The sequence below is a fragment of the Sesamum indicum genome, unplaced genomic scaffold, assembly GCF_000512975.1.
Source record: "Sesamum indicum cultivar Zhongzhi No. 13 unplaced genomic scaffold, S_indicum_v1.0 scaffold00418, whole genome shotgun sequence".
Lineage (NCBI taxonomy): Eukaryota > Viridiplantae > Streptophyta > Magnoliopsida > Lamiales > Pedaliaceae > Sesamum > Sesamum indicum.
Window position 1 is genome coordinate 1 of NW_011628306.1, and position 16204 is coordinate 16204.

A 16204-nucleotide genomic window follows, 5' to 3' on the forward strand; every position below is an offset into this window, starting at 1 on the left:
GTCCATACCAAAGAAAAGTAAACACAGATTAAGAGACAAAAAAATAAGGTTACTGTATGCACTTTGTTTACGTAATATAAAAATTAAAAAAATAAAATAAAATGTACTTGGTTATTTTCAGTTAGTTTTATTTCCTTATTCATGGATGGTTTGTGTATATGTTCTGGTTAGGTATTACTAGCGGGTCAATTGCAGAAAGGACGCAATTTGTGGCCTACTTAATTTACTCCTCATTCTTGACCGGTTTCGTCTACCCCATTGTGTCGCATTGGTTTTGGTCGGGCGATGGTTGGGCCGGGGCTGCCAAATCCCGCGGAGACCTTCTTTTTGGTTCGGGAGTCATTGACTTTGCCGGTTCTGGGGTGGTTCACATGGTCGGTGGCATAGCCGGTCTATGGGGAGCCCTGATTGAAGGTCCAAGAATTGGGCGGTTCGACAGGTCCGGCCGGTCCGTTGCCTTGCGTGGCCATAGTGCCTCGCTAGTGGTCTTGGGGAGCTTTTTGTTGTGGTTCGGATGGTACGGTTTCAATCCCGGTTCCTTTTGGACCATATTGAAGTCATATGGGACGAGGGGGCCCTACTACGGTCAGTGGAGCGCGGTGGGGCGGACAGCTGTGACGACGACATTGGCTGGGAGCACGGCTGCGCTGACTACCCTATTTGGAAAAAGGTTCCTGGTTGGGCATTGGAATGTGATTGATGTGTGCAATGGGTTGTTGGGGGGGTTCGCAGCAATCACCTCAGGGTGCGCGGTGGTGGAGCCCTGGGCAGCTATCATATGCGGTTTTGTGGCGTCTTGGGTGCTGATCGGGTTCAACAAGCTGGCAGAGAAGTTAAAGTACGATGATCCACTGGAGGCAGCCCAACTGCATGGTGGATGTGGTGCATGGGGTGTGTTGTTCACGGGATTATTTGCCAAGAAGGCGTACGTGAACGAGGTGTATCCCGATCGACCAAATAGGCCATACGGGTTGTTCATGGGCGGTGGTGGGAAGCTCTTGGCTGCCCAAATCATCCAAATTCTGGTGATCGTTGGGTGGGTCACGGCTACAATGGCACCACTTTTCTTGGCACTCCACAAGTTGAAGCTACTAAGGGTTTCGAGCGAGGATGAAATGGCGGGAATGGACATGACTAGGCATGGAGGGATGGCCTATATCTACCACGACCAAGACGACCATTCCAATTTGCCGCAATTTAGGATGAATAGGATTGAACCCAGCCCAGGGATAACACCCCAACCTTTCTCACAACCTCGTAGTGTGTGATACGTACAGTGAGTGTTTAAATATTCATGATAATCTAATACAATTAAATGAAGGAACGAGTTGTACATATCGAAAATCCAGACTCTTGGCCAAAAGAACATGATGTTTTACTTCGTGTGTTGGTCGCTCTAGCTAGCTACAAACTCTAAATTAAGTGTACTTTAGTTGCTAACATGTGGTTACCTTGTCATAAATATATAGTTACTTTGTCTTTCAGAAAACCTACGGTGTTGGGAGCTTAATTGATTTCCCTTCCTCCTTGTCAAAGGATGTTAATTCCAAATAATACCGTGCTTCTATTGTTGACTAATCGGGTGCTTATAGTTTGCACCAACAAATTAGATTTGTTGTATGTGGAAAATTCTAGTTTTTTTCGTACTTGAATCTATCAAAGTGATAAATATATTTTGTGTATAATTTAGAGAGAACGAATCACGTGACTAATATATATTATACTTGGTACCTATGTAATTAATTTGATCATCTATTTACAAATGAGTTTTGTAGATCCAGATTCAATCATCACGTGACTCTAGCTCTCATTGGTCAAAAAGTCCTCAATTAAGTCCTCCTGGCCCAGTAGCACAACACAACTTCATCATCATTGATTGTTGCTTGAAATCTTGTTTTTTTCATGTTCAACATTTGGGAAAATGATGATCATCTTTGTTATTTAATAGGTAACAACGGGTGGAGAAAGAAGGGGCAATTTTCCCTCCAAAATATGTTCACAACACTTTTCCTCCATTTGTTGGTTAATTTTGCCCTCTCAAATCATCATCAAGATCCAACGAAGCTCGTGAGTTGCATGTCACATTTTTGTTAGAAAGTTAATGAAAATAAATTGTGGGACAAAATTATAAATTTTTTGAGTTACAGAATACAATATGGTGAAATCAATAATAATGGAATTGAAATCATAAGTTACGGGACGCATTTTTCTATGAAAAAACTATAGCTCATATCGATTATAACCAGTCGGTTATGCCCAAAGTTGAAACAATTATACGACAAATGTAATATGCATGTCATGTAATTGGTTTACCATTCAAAACAAGTAACAATCATGATAAATATTTTGGAATTTATATTTTTTATAAAAAGAAAACCCTAAAATTTTGTAATCAGCTCTTGAAAGTCGAACAAAAGTCACTATGGAAACAGAGTGTGAACCGTTGCTTTTTCATTAACTTTTTATCAAACAAGCTCTTTTTTTGTTTTTTATTTTCCATATTCTTATCATAATATTTTCAAAAGTAGGCTCCAAATTCAGTGGACAAGATAAGCCATTTTTAGTAATATATTCTCAAATCTCAACTTCCAACCATTTGTCTATCAACTTCTCGTCCACAAGCAGCACACTTGCCTTTTCCCGTCAAATTTGTGGATATGGCAACTAGTTGAGACCTTGTTTGGTTCCTTGCCATCCCTTTCTATGTTGAGTAGACTGTGTGTGAGCCATTGCTTTGCGATTTTGTCTGTTGGTGAATAATGTAAGTTTTGGACTTTGGCAGCAACCAAAGACGGCCTTAGGTTCTTTGAGATCAAGAACAAGATATTGTGCATTTTTGTCGAGTTGATGTTTTATATTTTAAGAGGGGTGTTGCATTATTGCAATGCATCGTTGAGAAAAGGGTTTCGTAGTAAATGAATTTGATCAGACTTGATTTGGGAAAAAATAGCAACTATGAATGAAGAATTCGTGGATGTTTGACGATTTCAAATATATTGTTATTCATTTTACTTATTCGTATCTAATTAGTAATATAGGAGAAGATCCCATAAAGTCGTTTGGTTTATAGTTTACCAACATATCAAAACATCATAAGTGCTATATCGAGCACTTATCAAACATCGTATCAAACACAACACGTCTTCAGCATGCCTGGTAATATGTTCAACACAAACTGAGGCTTATATATGGAAAATGAGCAGTACATACTCTTGCAATTTGCAAAGTGATGGCAGTAAATGTGCAAACAAGTATTATGCTGAAGAGCTCTCTTAGACCTTCAACCAGTTCTTGAAGAGCGTTTCGTCTCAAGAGGCCTCAAGTGCAAGTGTAGCATAAGTGGCCATGGTTGTCTGGGCAGATGGAGCTCGGTGGAGAGGTTAAGATAAAATGAGCTACTATGAAAGGCTACTTCCCAGTGCTAAGGGCATCCAGGAGTAGCTATGTCGGTTCATTTCTGATGAAACGGTGCAGACTTAAACTTTTTCAACTGTATCGCCTGTAAACCATACAGTTACAAATACGTAAACATGTATGTATATATATATGTATATGAGAAGATGAACAATTCATAAATTTGTGATGACTTTTGAGTAAGTTAGAGGATTCAAAATAGCAGAAAAAGTTTAAACTATAATTACATAGACATCCATACGGTTTGGCCATATTGCAAAAAGATCCTTTCTGCAATCATGTTTTTACAGGACAAATTCTCTCGTAAGTCCCAAACAATTCTACCCCCAATTCGGAATCTACAATATAAAACATCACGGCTCGAGTGCAGTGTAATTCTCATAAATGGTATATGACATGATTTTGATCTTTCATCCACTGTATTATAGCTTTAGAAATCCTGTTTGATCTCCATCAGTTTGCAATTTTCATTCCAAGATTTGCAAACTCGTTTGCAATGCTTTCACATAATCAGGAGAACTTGAGAACAAATAAGGTGATGGAAGAGCCAAAATCCCAAAGCTATGCACTTCCAAAGAGCTTAAGGGCCAATACGCAAATCAAGTGTGAGAAGGATAAAAAAGAACCAATTTACTTTTACTGACTGCACAAGCAATGTCAATCCAAACAAGATTTGTAGTTTTTTACCAATTGCACCAAGTCCTAGAAGTTCAGGCTTGCATGAAGTGATGGGCAAAGATTTTCTTTTTACTTTCCAGGAATATGTTTGATTAACATGAATATGTTCTTTAGGCATCACATAAAATGTTCTATTTGATTTGTATTGGTTGTTGATGAGGGATTGTTCAGAGAACTTACCCTGTGTGTGAAAGGCAGCTATACAGTCCGGCAGCAGTAGATTTTCCTTGCAGAGTGTTATGGAGCAAATGATTCAAATGCTGAGATAGACCGTCTATCAGAATATGCTGAAGTTATATTAATAGTGGCCTTCCACCAGTGAATGCATCCGTGAAGCACGGTATTCTGTATCTGACCAGCATCTTCGGAAATTCATCCATGTCCTGTACAACACACCAATCACCAGAGCTGGATTGTAATCATCAAATATCCATCAAAGTCAGAAAGACCCGTCGTTTTAGAAAATTAGAAAACAGGAGAACAGATACAAAATGCATAAAGTAATTCCAAACAGCAACCAATTTTGTATGTTTTTGCAAAAAGACATCCTAGGAGTTAAGTTTAATATATCATCTTGAGCAGACTTATGTTGTGTAGCATAAGAATGTATCTTCTTTTATGTTATGACAAAAATAAAACCTTCACATGTAATGGAGTTTTATCTCGCAGAGAAATAAAGAGCGCAGCAATTGGTGGGAATTGAAGAAGATTTTGGAACAATCTCTATGCTCTCATACACATACATACACATTTAGAGAAACTGCAGACTATCTCTAGAGTTAGAAAAAGAGGGATGCGAAATTCAATAGAATATAAATGGAACAGAAATTACAAAATGGAAAGAGAGCAACATTAAGAATATTGAATGTCGGCAAGCAGCATGCGGACAAAAAATGGAATTGTGAGTCAGGAGTTGATCATGTACAAGAGGTTCTCCAGGAGGATAAAAAGAGAGATGGATATGAACAAATAGAGGATGGATAATCTAAAAACTAAAAAGGAACTTTTGCCAGATTTAGTACCGTAATTTACGCGAACTAATGGTGCCGTCTTTATGAATCAGGGAAACCAAGCGATGAAACGAGGCTTGTTTGTTAAAGAGATGACGGGGCCATCAGAGTGACTGTAAAGTCAAGCAAATGCATGCATATAACTTGAATCGTACCATCAGCAGAGATTATATGTCCGGTCCCATCGTACCATTTCTATCCATTTGAGTGGCAACTCAGGTTTAGCACTTCTCTTTTGTACTGGCCAGGAAGATGAAATGGGGCTACAAACTTTCAGTTGGAAGGTCATGTAGATGGCTCAATGGTCCTCCTTATCAATAAATGAAGTCACTTCAAACTGCAATAGATGCAACAAGACCATCCATATAGCAAATCAACCATTCAATAGCTTGTAGTTGGTTTTCATGCTTGATAGGATAAAGTTGAATGAGATAATCAAGTTTAAACAAAGTGCACCTGTAATGCTTCTTGATGCATGTCACCAGTAATCCCCACATGAACAAGCCCCATCTTTAAAATGATGGAACCTACTAAAATCCCTGACTGTAATTTCCCGTTGAACAACTTTTGATATCACCTTTATTGCAGCATGGCAATCTACACAAGCTCTTAAATTTTTCATCACAAGTATAGGCGTTCGCTCCGGCATACTGATGAGCGCAAATGCAATTGCCAACCTTTCACTGTGATATTTAAGTGATTCTGCTTTCATCTCATCATTCACATTTTGAAGGGCACAACTTAAGTGAGGCTTGTAGCCTTCCTCTTCCATTCGCTTCCCCAAAGTGTCAATCTTTTTTCTTATCTCATCATTCAGTGGATGTGTCCTGTCATTGGCAGTGAAGACATGAACTTTACGTCCAACTTCTACCCAACTATAAGCAGGCACTTTACGAACTCCGCGTTCTCTCATCGCCTTCTTTACCTTTGCCATATGTTCCCAGTCCCCTGCCTCTGCATAAATATTAGACATAGTAACATAGGCAGCACCATCTCTAAGCATGTCGAGGTTAAAAAGTGCATCAGCAGCTCTCTTAGCAAACTCTTGATTCTTATGGATCCTGCATGAGTTTAGAATTGATGACCACATGATTTCATCTGGCTCAACTGGCATTTGAGCCATCCATGCCTCTGCTTCCTTGAATCGTCCCCTTCTGCAGAGCACATCAACCAAAGATGCGTAGTGTTCTTTCTGTGGGGTGAGTTTGTAAGTCTGAGTCATGATATTGAAATACTGCCGTGCTTCGTCGACACACCCAGAGTGGCTGCAGGCAGTTAAAACACCAAGGAAGCTAACATGATCAGGATGAACACCCGATTCTACCATCTCTTTGAAGGACCTCAGAGTGGCTTTGCTATCTCCATTCTGAGCATATGCTGAGATCATTGCATTCCACGAGATTGTGTTCCTCTCAGGCATATTTTTGAAAATTACGATTGAATCCTTCAAAGATCCGCATTTAGCATACATGTCTAGGAGTGAACTGCCGCAGAAAACATTTGACATGAATCCAGCTCTGATTATGCACGAGTGCAATTGCTTACCGAGTGAAAGCAAAGCCAAGTTTGCTGAGGCTCTCACAGTACTTGCAAAAGTTGCTTGGTCCCCACAAACACTATTGCTACGCATTTCATTGAACAGCTTAAAGGCTTCATCATTGAGGCCTTGTTGAACACAGGCTGAAATCATGGCAGTCCAAGCAACAGAGCTTCTGTCAGCCAAATTTTCAAATATAATATTGGCTTCATCAAATCTTCCGCATTTAGCATACATGTCTACGAGGGCATTTCGCCTAGCATATTTACCACACAAATGCATGGATCTAGACAAACATTTAGACCAAGTTTCGTTGAATTTTGATAACGTTCAAAATTTAGCTATTTTGCACGGTTTTTTAAATGAAAGTTTGTTTGCCTTACATACTAACTTAAAATTATTATTACACTTAGCAAATTTACCACACAAATGCATGGGTATGGACTTGTATATGGGTCATGTTTCGTGGAATTCTGAGAACGTTCAACATGTAGCAGTTTTGCACTGTTTTATTAAATTAGCCTTAATCGCTAGTGCATGGACCTGTTGTCCGACGGTAGTAACATCCAACCCAACACAGGCACGTAAAAGTGCAGCAAAAGTGAAATCCGAAGGCCTAAAACCATAATGCTGCATTTCTGAAAAGAGCTCTATTGCTTGTTCATTCAACCCTTCTCTTGAACACCCTGTTATCATTGTGTTGAAAGTAATGGTATCTCTTGTAATCATGCCCTTAAAGAGCTGAAAAGCTAACTCAAGACCTTGGGATTTGCAATAAGAATCCACTAAGCTGTTACAGACTGCCAGATCGGAGTCAAATCCTAATCTAGTGATTTGAGCATGGACCTGATGAACATCCTTTCTTGTAATTGTTTCATCACAGCCCGATAACAGAGTCGCAAAGGTGACATGATCTGGTTTCAACCCTGTCCTAAGCATCTCAACATAAAGATTAAAAGCTTCCATAGGTTGTTTATTCTGTGCGTAACCTCCAATCAGGATCGTCCAAGACACCGCAACTTTCAAAATTTAGTTGTTTTCTACGGTTTTATTAAAGAAAGTTTGTTTCTTTTCATACTAACTTCTAGCTATTATTACGCCTAGCATATTTACCACACAAATGAATGGATCTAGACAAACATTTAGACCAAGTTTCGTTGAATTTTGATAACGTTCAAAATTTAGCTATTTTGCACGGTTTTTTAAATGAAAGTTTGTTTGCCTTACATACTAACTTAAAATTATTATTACACTTAGCAAATTTACCACACAAATGCATGGGTATGGACTTGTATATGGGTCATGTTTCGTGGAATTCTGAGAACGTTCAACATGTAGCAGTTTTGCACTGTTTTATTAAAGCAAATTCGTTTCCCTTCCGTACTAACTTGTACTTATTATTACGCTTAGCAAATTTACAACACAAATGAATGGGTCTAGACCAACGTTTAGATCAACTTTCATGGAATTCTGAAAACGTTCAAAATTTAGTAGTTTTGCACGATTTTGTTTAAGAAAGTTTCTTTTCCTTTCATACTAACTTGTATTTCATACTACGCTTAGCAAATTTACCACACAAATGCACGGGTCTAGACGTGTGTTTAACTCATGTTTCGTGGAAATATGAGAGCGTTCAACATTTAGCTGTTTTGCACTGTTTTATTTAAGAAAAATCGTTTTCGTTTGATAGTAACTTGTACTTATTATTATACTTAGCAAATTTACCATATAAATGCAAGGGTCTAGGCCAACGTTTGGATCAAGTATCGTGGAATTCTGAGAACGTTCAAAGTTTAGCTGTTCTCCACGGTTTTATTAAAGAAAGTTTGTTTCCTTTCATACTAACTTGTACTTATTATTACGCTTAGCATGTTTACCACACAAATGCATAGATATAGACCAACGTTTAGGTCAAGTTTCTTTGAATTCTGACAACATTCAAAATTTAGCTATTTTGCACGATTTTTTTAAACAAAGTTTGTTTACTTTCATACTAACTTGTAATTATTATTACGCCTAGCATGTTTACCACACAAATGCATGGATCTATACAAACATTTAGGTCAAGTTTTGTTGAATTTTCACAACGTTCAAAATTTAACTATTTTGCACGATTTTTTTAAAGAAAGTTTGCTTGCCTTTCGTACTAACTTATAGTTTTTATTATGCTTAGAAAATTTACAGGACAAATGCATGGGTCTAGACCTGTATTCGGGTCAAGTTTTATGGAATTCTAAGAACGTTCAACATGTAGCAGTTTTGCACTGTTTTATTAATCATAAAGGGAAAAATGAATGTAAATAAACAGGCACTACGTTGTGAAAGGGCTGAACAGAACTTTGGAAGTGCAGACAAAATTAAACTACAGAACTCAGATTAACAAGAAGCAAGACTACACTCTGAATTCCTTAAGAGGATCAAATATATGCTTTAAAACTAGTCTCTAACCAAATAACAAATACGTAACTCTATACTAATACATAGAGAGTGAAACCCACATAGAGGTGATAATGAACTTAAAGAAAGGATTCATCTTTTACCTTTTCCTCTCATGCGGAGGCTTATGCTGAGGTTTCTTGGTTTGTCCTAGTTTCTTTTCCTAAATGTAAGTTTATTATGGTGGGAGCTGGCAGGATCGGGTCGGGTTGAAATGGATAAAATTTCTTGGGCTTTGAATATCTGAACCAAATTATGACATGGACCGAAGAAGGCCAGCCCATTACTCCTTTGCCAGGTTCATCAGCCCCCATTACTCTCCTCTCTCCACCACCACTCCGCCACCTTCGCAGCCACCTCCTTCCCTCTGCTGCCAGCAAAAATGATCGAGTTCTTGAGTATTCAATTGTTGGGAAAATTTTAGTTTCGCGTAATGAAACAATATTTTAAAATATAAAAATTTGATTTATAAATTAAAAGCAATAAACTACGTTGGAACAAAATATTATACAACAGTTAGAAACGTTATTTATGATAAGAAAATTAAATAGTAAACTTATCTTAACAATTCTCAATCTAATGAAAATCATAAATTTAACCTAATTGTTGAATTAACTACTTGTGTTTAAGAAAATATACGTCTCATGTCAGTGCATCGAATAGAATGTAATTTCTTCCAAAATAGAACAGTTGCACTTCTTTCGATCTCGATCAAACACTCAGAAACCTATATACTGAAACTTAAGCTCAAAAGCTTAGAATTGAGATGGAAAACCCGAGAATAAGAATTGAGAGAGTAGAGTGTTGTTTTTGGTTTTTGTGTGTACCAAATGGAGAGCTCAACTAGAAGGAAATTACTTTGTTTAATTTTGATGCAGAAACTGATGCATTTCCTTAAAACCCGGCGGCCAGCGCCGCTGAATTTATTCTCAGAACCTTCCGCTTCTATACAGATTGGTAATGCTTGTTCATATTTGTGATTCCTAGTCACGTCCTATGTGTCTATGTTCATCGGAGTTGTGGGCATTTCTTCCCAGTTAAGTGTTTCTTTAAGAGGAGAAGAGCTTAATATAATCGAAAAGCTGTATGATCAAGCTAAGAATCTTGAAATAGACTTCTTCCTAGCCCAGCCCACTTGTTCAGAAAACTGTTGTTCCTCTGACTAAAGAGCACAATCCAGGAGCACATTGTCTCATGTTATTTTCAGATTATGATTTGCATGCACAGTTGTAGATTCATCTGCAGTCTTGGCAGAGATAGCAAATATTCAGCATCAAAATTGGATCAGAATCAATCAGGAAATCAGCTTGCTCAACTCTCATCAGCTGGGCTGAGAAGCATGTGGGAACAACTTTCCAAGCAGTATACTGAACAGTATGAACAGAGTATGGAAAGCATCTTGCTTTCCAGTGCTGGTGCAATACAATCTCTCTCTGTTAACCATACTTGCTTCACCACATTTCCTTGTGAATCAGCTAAGGAAATTGGTGTGGAACTTAGATGACTATAGCTTGGAAACAAATCCTGATTTGCACTGAAAAAAATTACATAAATTTCAATTTCACCCCCTCAGTTAATATTTATACATAATAATTTTATAATTATAATGGGAAAAATATAATAATATTAACGTCATTCCACAAGTTAGTATAATTTAATTGTATTTGGTGGTTTGACCTTTTTAATGAATTTTTGAGTTATAGCAAACGAATGTGATGGGGTTCACTTGTCCTTAGTAACCACAATGAGAAAATAATCATTTATTATTCACTAATTAGGTTTAGGATAGGGGTGATGAATCATTGTCAATTTTAAGCTTCCAAAAGTTTGTTTTCTAATTTAGTAAATAATCCCAATTATAGCCCATCGTCCCACCTTACACAATAAATTAGTACAGAGCCACAGATAATTCAATATTTGAACCAAGAATCTTACAGATTAAAGTAGATGACCTGATGTGAATTTTCTTTTGATTACGAGTCAACAAGAAATACACGACAAAATTAGAGTGATGAATTCCTTATAAGATATAATAATCACCATTAGTAAATTGAAAATATTTACTCTCGATTCACTTATTATTAACCTATTACAACTCAAATATATCTTTTCTAACTAAAAGGTGAAAACATACCTCTGATGCATAAGATAAAGTAATAAATAAATCTTAGAAATATGCGAAAATTGTTTTCAGGGAAGTTCAAGACGACCAGTTTATGGTTTCAAACAGGGTGCAATCAAAGTTGCATTGCACCGATGCGGACAACACACACATGAAACATCGTCATTTCACTTTTATGTTGTCAACATATTCCTATCAAACGGCTCACAATCCCATTTTCGTTCTAGTCCTGATTCCTCAATCCACGCCGGCACACCCAATCCCACCCAGCAGTAATGTAAATACTTCACCTTAGACACATCAATCATCAACCAAGGAGAATATCATCACTACAAAATATTGCTAGGTATTGTAAGAAGATTTTTGTCACATTTTGGTTTGTTTGTGGTAGTATTTGGCAGATTTTATTAATGATCAAAACCAGTGCATTTGAGTATATTTCTTATTTTTTTTGGAATCAGAATCAAAATTACATTAATTCTTTCACAAGGTGGTCAACCTACCAAGGTTTTGATGGAAAAACAGTAATCCCCCTCCCCTAGCTCGAAAAAATTGGCCATCTTAATGAAATATGATTGTTACTACTCCGTCGGTTAACCAAGAAAAAGGGATGCAACTGTACCCGGAGCCTCTGAAATTTGAGCTGCTTCTGCAATTCTAAGAGCCATCATGGCTTTGTAAGTAGCTAAGTCCGCATTTTCCATGAGCATTTGGGCTCGTTGACGCTTTTGAATAGCCAATCCCTCAAATCTGTCTGCAGCAGCTTTAGCTTCTTGCACTTTGTGTGTGTTGTTTTGTTGTTCCAAAGCATCTCGTTCGGCTGCTATTGCTGTAAGACAAAATTCATAATCAATATTAGCAAAAAATGAACCACTGAATACAACACTTAACAAATTTAAGCAAGGAATAAACTTATTGATCCCCAAAATGGCGTCATCAACAACAATGGTAATTTCAACAAATACTTCTCAGCCAACTGCATGAAACCTTCCAGAAATCATCCTAGTCAACCCCAATCATCAGCAAATTTCAAAGAGCCAATATCTATATCATAATATTGGGTATTAACATCAGAATATACTGGTGATTCAGTAAACTACTGTGATTTCCCATTCAACATAAGATCTCAATATCACATGCATGGATTAATCTCATTCTGACAATATACAAGTGTGTTTTGAGACAAGCACCTTGCAGCAAAGGGAGTTGTTTGCCTCTCCCACCCTGACTTGCTTGCCGTTTGAATGATCTTTTCTTCCGCAAAACGGACTTTGGTAGCACTTGAGTTCTTCTAGGCTGGTATAGCTGCCAACAAAAGAATTGTTTGTTAACTCCAAAAAACGATGTAGCAGCACAGCAAAAAGCCAATCATTAGGATATTCTGAAACTAAACAACTCAGATAATCAGGAAAATGTTGCTTACTTCTTTTTTTACGACAGACGGTAAAGGTTCAAAAACCCCAGAGAACAATTGAAAATAACATAGAAATGCATGGGAAAAGGTCAGAAACGAGTAGTCGGTTCAAATACGGTTCTAGGCTCTAGCCAAAATTTGACTAGTCAAATCCAGTTCCGCAAAACTTGGTTAAATGATGCTTACGAAAAAAATTAACTTGGGATAAATATAAGAACGTCCCTACATGCATTAGGAAACATGAGATGCCTCAATAATCTTCACAGAGAAAGTACGTAAACGAAAAAGAATAAAAGTAGGCTGAGACATAAGGTATAACAGAAGAAGTTCAAGGTATTAAGTAATTCCACTAGAAAAACTGAAAAAACTATGGCAGCAGCAAAGATACCAATTGTTGAATCCTCACATAAATTTGGAAATAGGTAACAAGTTTTAAATGGATAATAGTAGGAAATCCATTCCTTAATCAATTGTTAACATACAAAAGCAACCATATAATAGGGGCATTCTTTTCTTTAGTCAGAACATTTCCTGGTAAATCTACCCATAACAAATCAACAATCACACTAGTATATCTTTAAAGAAGCAAATCTATTTACCTGGAAAATCCTTACTAAAGCAGAGCGCTTCTGTTTCCGCTTTTTAATCCAATAATTACGGATAGCCTCTATAACTTCCCTTCTCTCAAGATGCATACAAAACTCATAGGCTGCTTGCTCATCAAATTGCTCATCTGGATTGCAGTGAAGCCCTTTCTCAAGAGCATCAATGATCAACTCAAAACTCTCAGGTTTGACACGTTCTCGCAGCTCCTTTCCTGCATATAACTCGTCATTCAATTTGGTCAGCCATTCCTCATCATCGGAGTCCATGTCATAGATGGCGTTCTTCTTCACCAAAGCCCTGATTAGCTCATCATCTTTCACAGTAATGTACGAATCAGGCCTCACATATGGCATGTAACTGGTATCAACAGGGTTAGACACTTCTTGCACCTCCGGTACAGGAATAAAACTAGCTGCAGGGGACTGCATGTTCCGTTCAGAGCATTCCTTATAAAGTTCCTTGAAAATTGACCAATCTTGTTTATTAGGAAACTCAAGCTTCCAACCACCGTCTGCTGTCCATATTACAGCATGAGTGAAGCGGTTAGAACAAGATGGCCTCATGACCTTTTGTGCAGTCAGACAGTATCGCTTTATTCCACCCTTCATAACAGCAAGAAACCATTGCTTGGAAGAGGATAATTCTAACGTGATAATAGCTCCTTCTTCCCGATAACACTTGTCTGTTTCTGTAATTAACAGGTTAGCAGAACATCTACTGGCACATAGATCCTGTGTCAACACCACTGTGCCAGATTTTAGCTCTTTAATGTTTGCAGTAGAACTCCTCTTACCTGAGCTCCTAAGTAAACGACTAGGTGCTGCAGCAGATAATTGGACGCTGTCGTTTCTAGCTCTGAAAAAATCTGAAGATAAAGCACAACTAGCTTTCTGTGCTCGAAAAGCTGATGGTGGTCTACCTCTCTTACGCCTCAAAGAACTCCTCCGTTTCTGGATATTACGACTGTTTCTTAACTGCAAATTTCGAAGAGCAGATTTAGGTAATCCAACGGCTGAGTGTGACAACGCCCGACTCTCTGAGGTATCATTACCAGATACTACTGCATCAGTGTATGATATGTCTCTTTCAGGGGAAATTTGATAAGCTACTGAAATACAATCTCTGTGGTCTCTCGAAGGAATTTGAAATGAGGTTTCTCCAGCATCATCAACCAGATCTGTCACTTTCTCATCATTCTCATAAATATCTGTCGAATGTGCCACAAGCAAGCAAGCCAAATGCGCAGATCTAAGGTGCATACTTGTTTGCATACGTATAAAAAAAGATGGGATTGAAGTAAAATCGACAGAAATCAATGGTATCAAAGACCGGGATCCTGAAATTAGGCAAATACCAGGGTTCTTGGCAGTAATAGAATCCTGCAACAAAAAGATCAGAAATTATATATAGTCAAAATAAATTAAGGCAAGTTATTGAAAACCTTAGTATTCTCAGTGGCAACTCAGACCTCAAATCAACTAATGCATTTTTCTAAACTGTAGCTAAGGTTCACCCATGAATTCAAGATTGAGTCAATCTTTACAATGCCTGGAAAATGCTCCCAAAAGAGAAAAATAACTATATAACACATGATTTACAAAATTTACCATTATTGAGCAAGTACACTCATAATTTAGAAGTAACATTACAAGAATAATCATTTACCTGGAGAAAAAGCACTCCACATGAGGAAAATGCGTCAAAAATTGGCTTCGAGAGCACAAATGCACGCAACCGCCTCATTCCAATTCTAACCCTAGTCATGTAGCTCAGCAGTGAACTCAAGAAGCAAGCAACCCAATAGCCGTAATCATAAGAAGACCCATTAACAACTATAGCAAGTTCTTGAGACCTGCTAACAGGATCCCAGAAGTCTCCACAAATTTCAAACGATTCAGTAGCTCGGGATTTTTTCCTCCATTGTTTCCTTACAAACTTCTTCCCATACCTTTTATCTTCTGTAAGGCCCAACTCCATCCTCATTCTCTTTCTCCTATACACAATACCACACATCCTGTCCACATCTTTTGCTTCCACCATACCTTCCGATACACATTCTTCTGCTCTAGCTTCCGCAGTCATGTCCACAAAAGCACCATTTTCGTTGTCTTGCCACATGTCCTTGCGGTGATCACCAGCATCCCCTCCTCCATCTGCAGAATTGTCTATAAGCTCAGTCCACTTATTTTCCCCATGAGCTGCTCTCACATATTTGCTCCCTTCATGCGGTTCTGTCCACAGCCTCCTCCCTGAACGTAAAACTCGCGCCCCAAAGACCCTTGTAGTCCTTCTCATTCCCACTGAAGGCATCGGCTTGTGTTGATTCCTATGTGGCAAACACACAGAGCTAATTTTTTCTTTACTTTTGTAATTTAAACACCTTCAAAGACCAAAACTTGGTTTAACGCAGGCTGCAGAAAGCTCTGATAATGACGAACACCAAAATTCTTATCTTCCTTCCTCTTTCAAAACAAATTCAGGCGAGCCTTCCGGAAATGAAACTACCAACCGCCTGTCACACTAATCGGCTCAGTCCTTTACAATGAAGGACGAACTCAGCAGCCCAGCTCAACCAGTCTCCAAGAACCAGAAGCCAAACCGACTCACAAAGCCAATCAAGTTGTGAACTCACCACGCTAGTCGGCAGAACACAAAACACCCTTCTTGCTTAAACCTCCGCCTAATCCACACTCCTAGCAACAAAAACACGAGAGCCAAACTCGGAAAATAACCCGATCCCAACTCAGTCCCGCTCCAGTCCAACTCAACCAAAACCGACCCAAAATCCGGTGGTTGCTTCCAAGAATTCAAGCAAAAGACGCTTCTAGACCAGGAAACGGTCTCAACTCAGTCGACTCGGACCCACCATACACCCAGATATTTTTTTCAACTCATTCTTTTTCCCACAACAGAGAGAAGAAAAACTACAGCACAAGATTTCATCAAAAAAGGAGAACCCATCGAATAAATCCCAACGGATGTCGCAA

At 38.3% G+C, this 16204-nt stretch overlaps 2 protein-coding genes and 1 pseudogene across 2 annotated transcripts; 1 reads left to right on the forward strand and 2 right to left on the reverse strand.

Moving 5' to 3' along the window:
• The first annotated feature begins 78 nt into the window (after positions 1-78).
• Positions 79-1268, forward strand: LOC105180216 (annotated as a pseudogene).
• A 1727-nt stretch (positions 1269-2995) lies between these two features.
• On the reverse strand, positions 2996-9192 carry LOC105180217 (putative pentatricopeptide repeat-containing protein At2g01510). The gene is made up of 6 exons (XM_020691608.1): positions 9180-9192; positions 7145-7658; positions 5559-6895; positions 5115-5439; positions 4273-4475; positions 2996-3499 (listed from the first exon to the last, which is right to left on the reverse strand). The coding sequence occupies exons 1-3, from the start codon at positions 9190-9192 to the stop codon at positions 5581-5583; spliced, it is 1842 nt and encodes a 613-aa protein (XP_020547267.1). The 3' UTR covers positions 2996-3499; positions 4273-4475; positions 5115-5439; positions 5559-5580.
• A 2550-nt stretch (positions 9193-11742) lies between these two features.
• LOC110011219 lies at positions 11743-16198 on the reverse strand. Its single transcript, XM_011103878.2, has 4 exons — positions 14883-16198; positions 13211-14596; positions 12388-12502; positions 11743-12026 (listed from the first exon to the last, which is right to left on the reverse strand). Exons 1-4 carry the CDS (start codon positions 15525-15527, stop codon positions 11791-11793), a joined length of 2382 nt encoding a protein of 793 aa, XP_011102180.1. The 5' UTR covers positions 15528-16198; the 3' UTR covers positions 11743-11790.
• Positions 16199-16204: the final 6 nt, after the last annotated feature.

Coding starts and splice junctions, on each gene's coding strand:
- LOC110011219 (XM_011103878.2), bottom strand. CDS start 15,527: ATGCCTTCAGTGGGAATGAGAAGGACTACAAGGGTCTTTGGGGCGCGA. Junction 14,597..14,882: donor GTGGAGTGCTTTTTCTCCAG/GTAAATGATTAT, acceptor TTTTTGTTGCAG/GATTCTATTACTGCCAAGAA. Junction 12,503..13,210: donor CTTTAGTAAGGATTTTCCAG/GTAAATAGATTT, acceptor TTTTGTTGGCAG/CTATACCAGCCTAGAAGAAC.
- LOC105180217 (XM_020691608.1), bottom strand. Junction 6,896..7,144: donor AAGGCTAATTTAATAAAACA/GTGCAAAACTGC, acceptor TAAATATGCTAG/GCGAAATGCCCTCGTAGACA.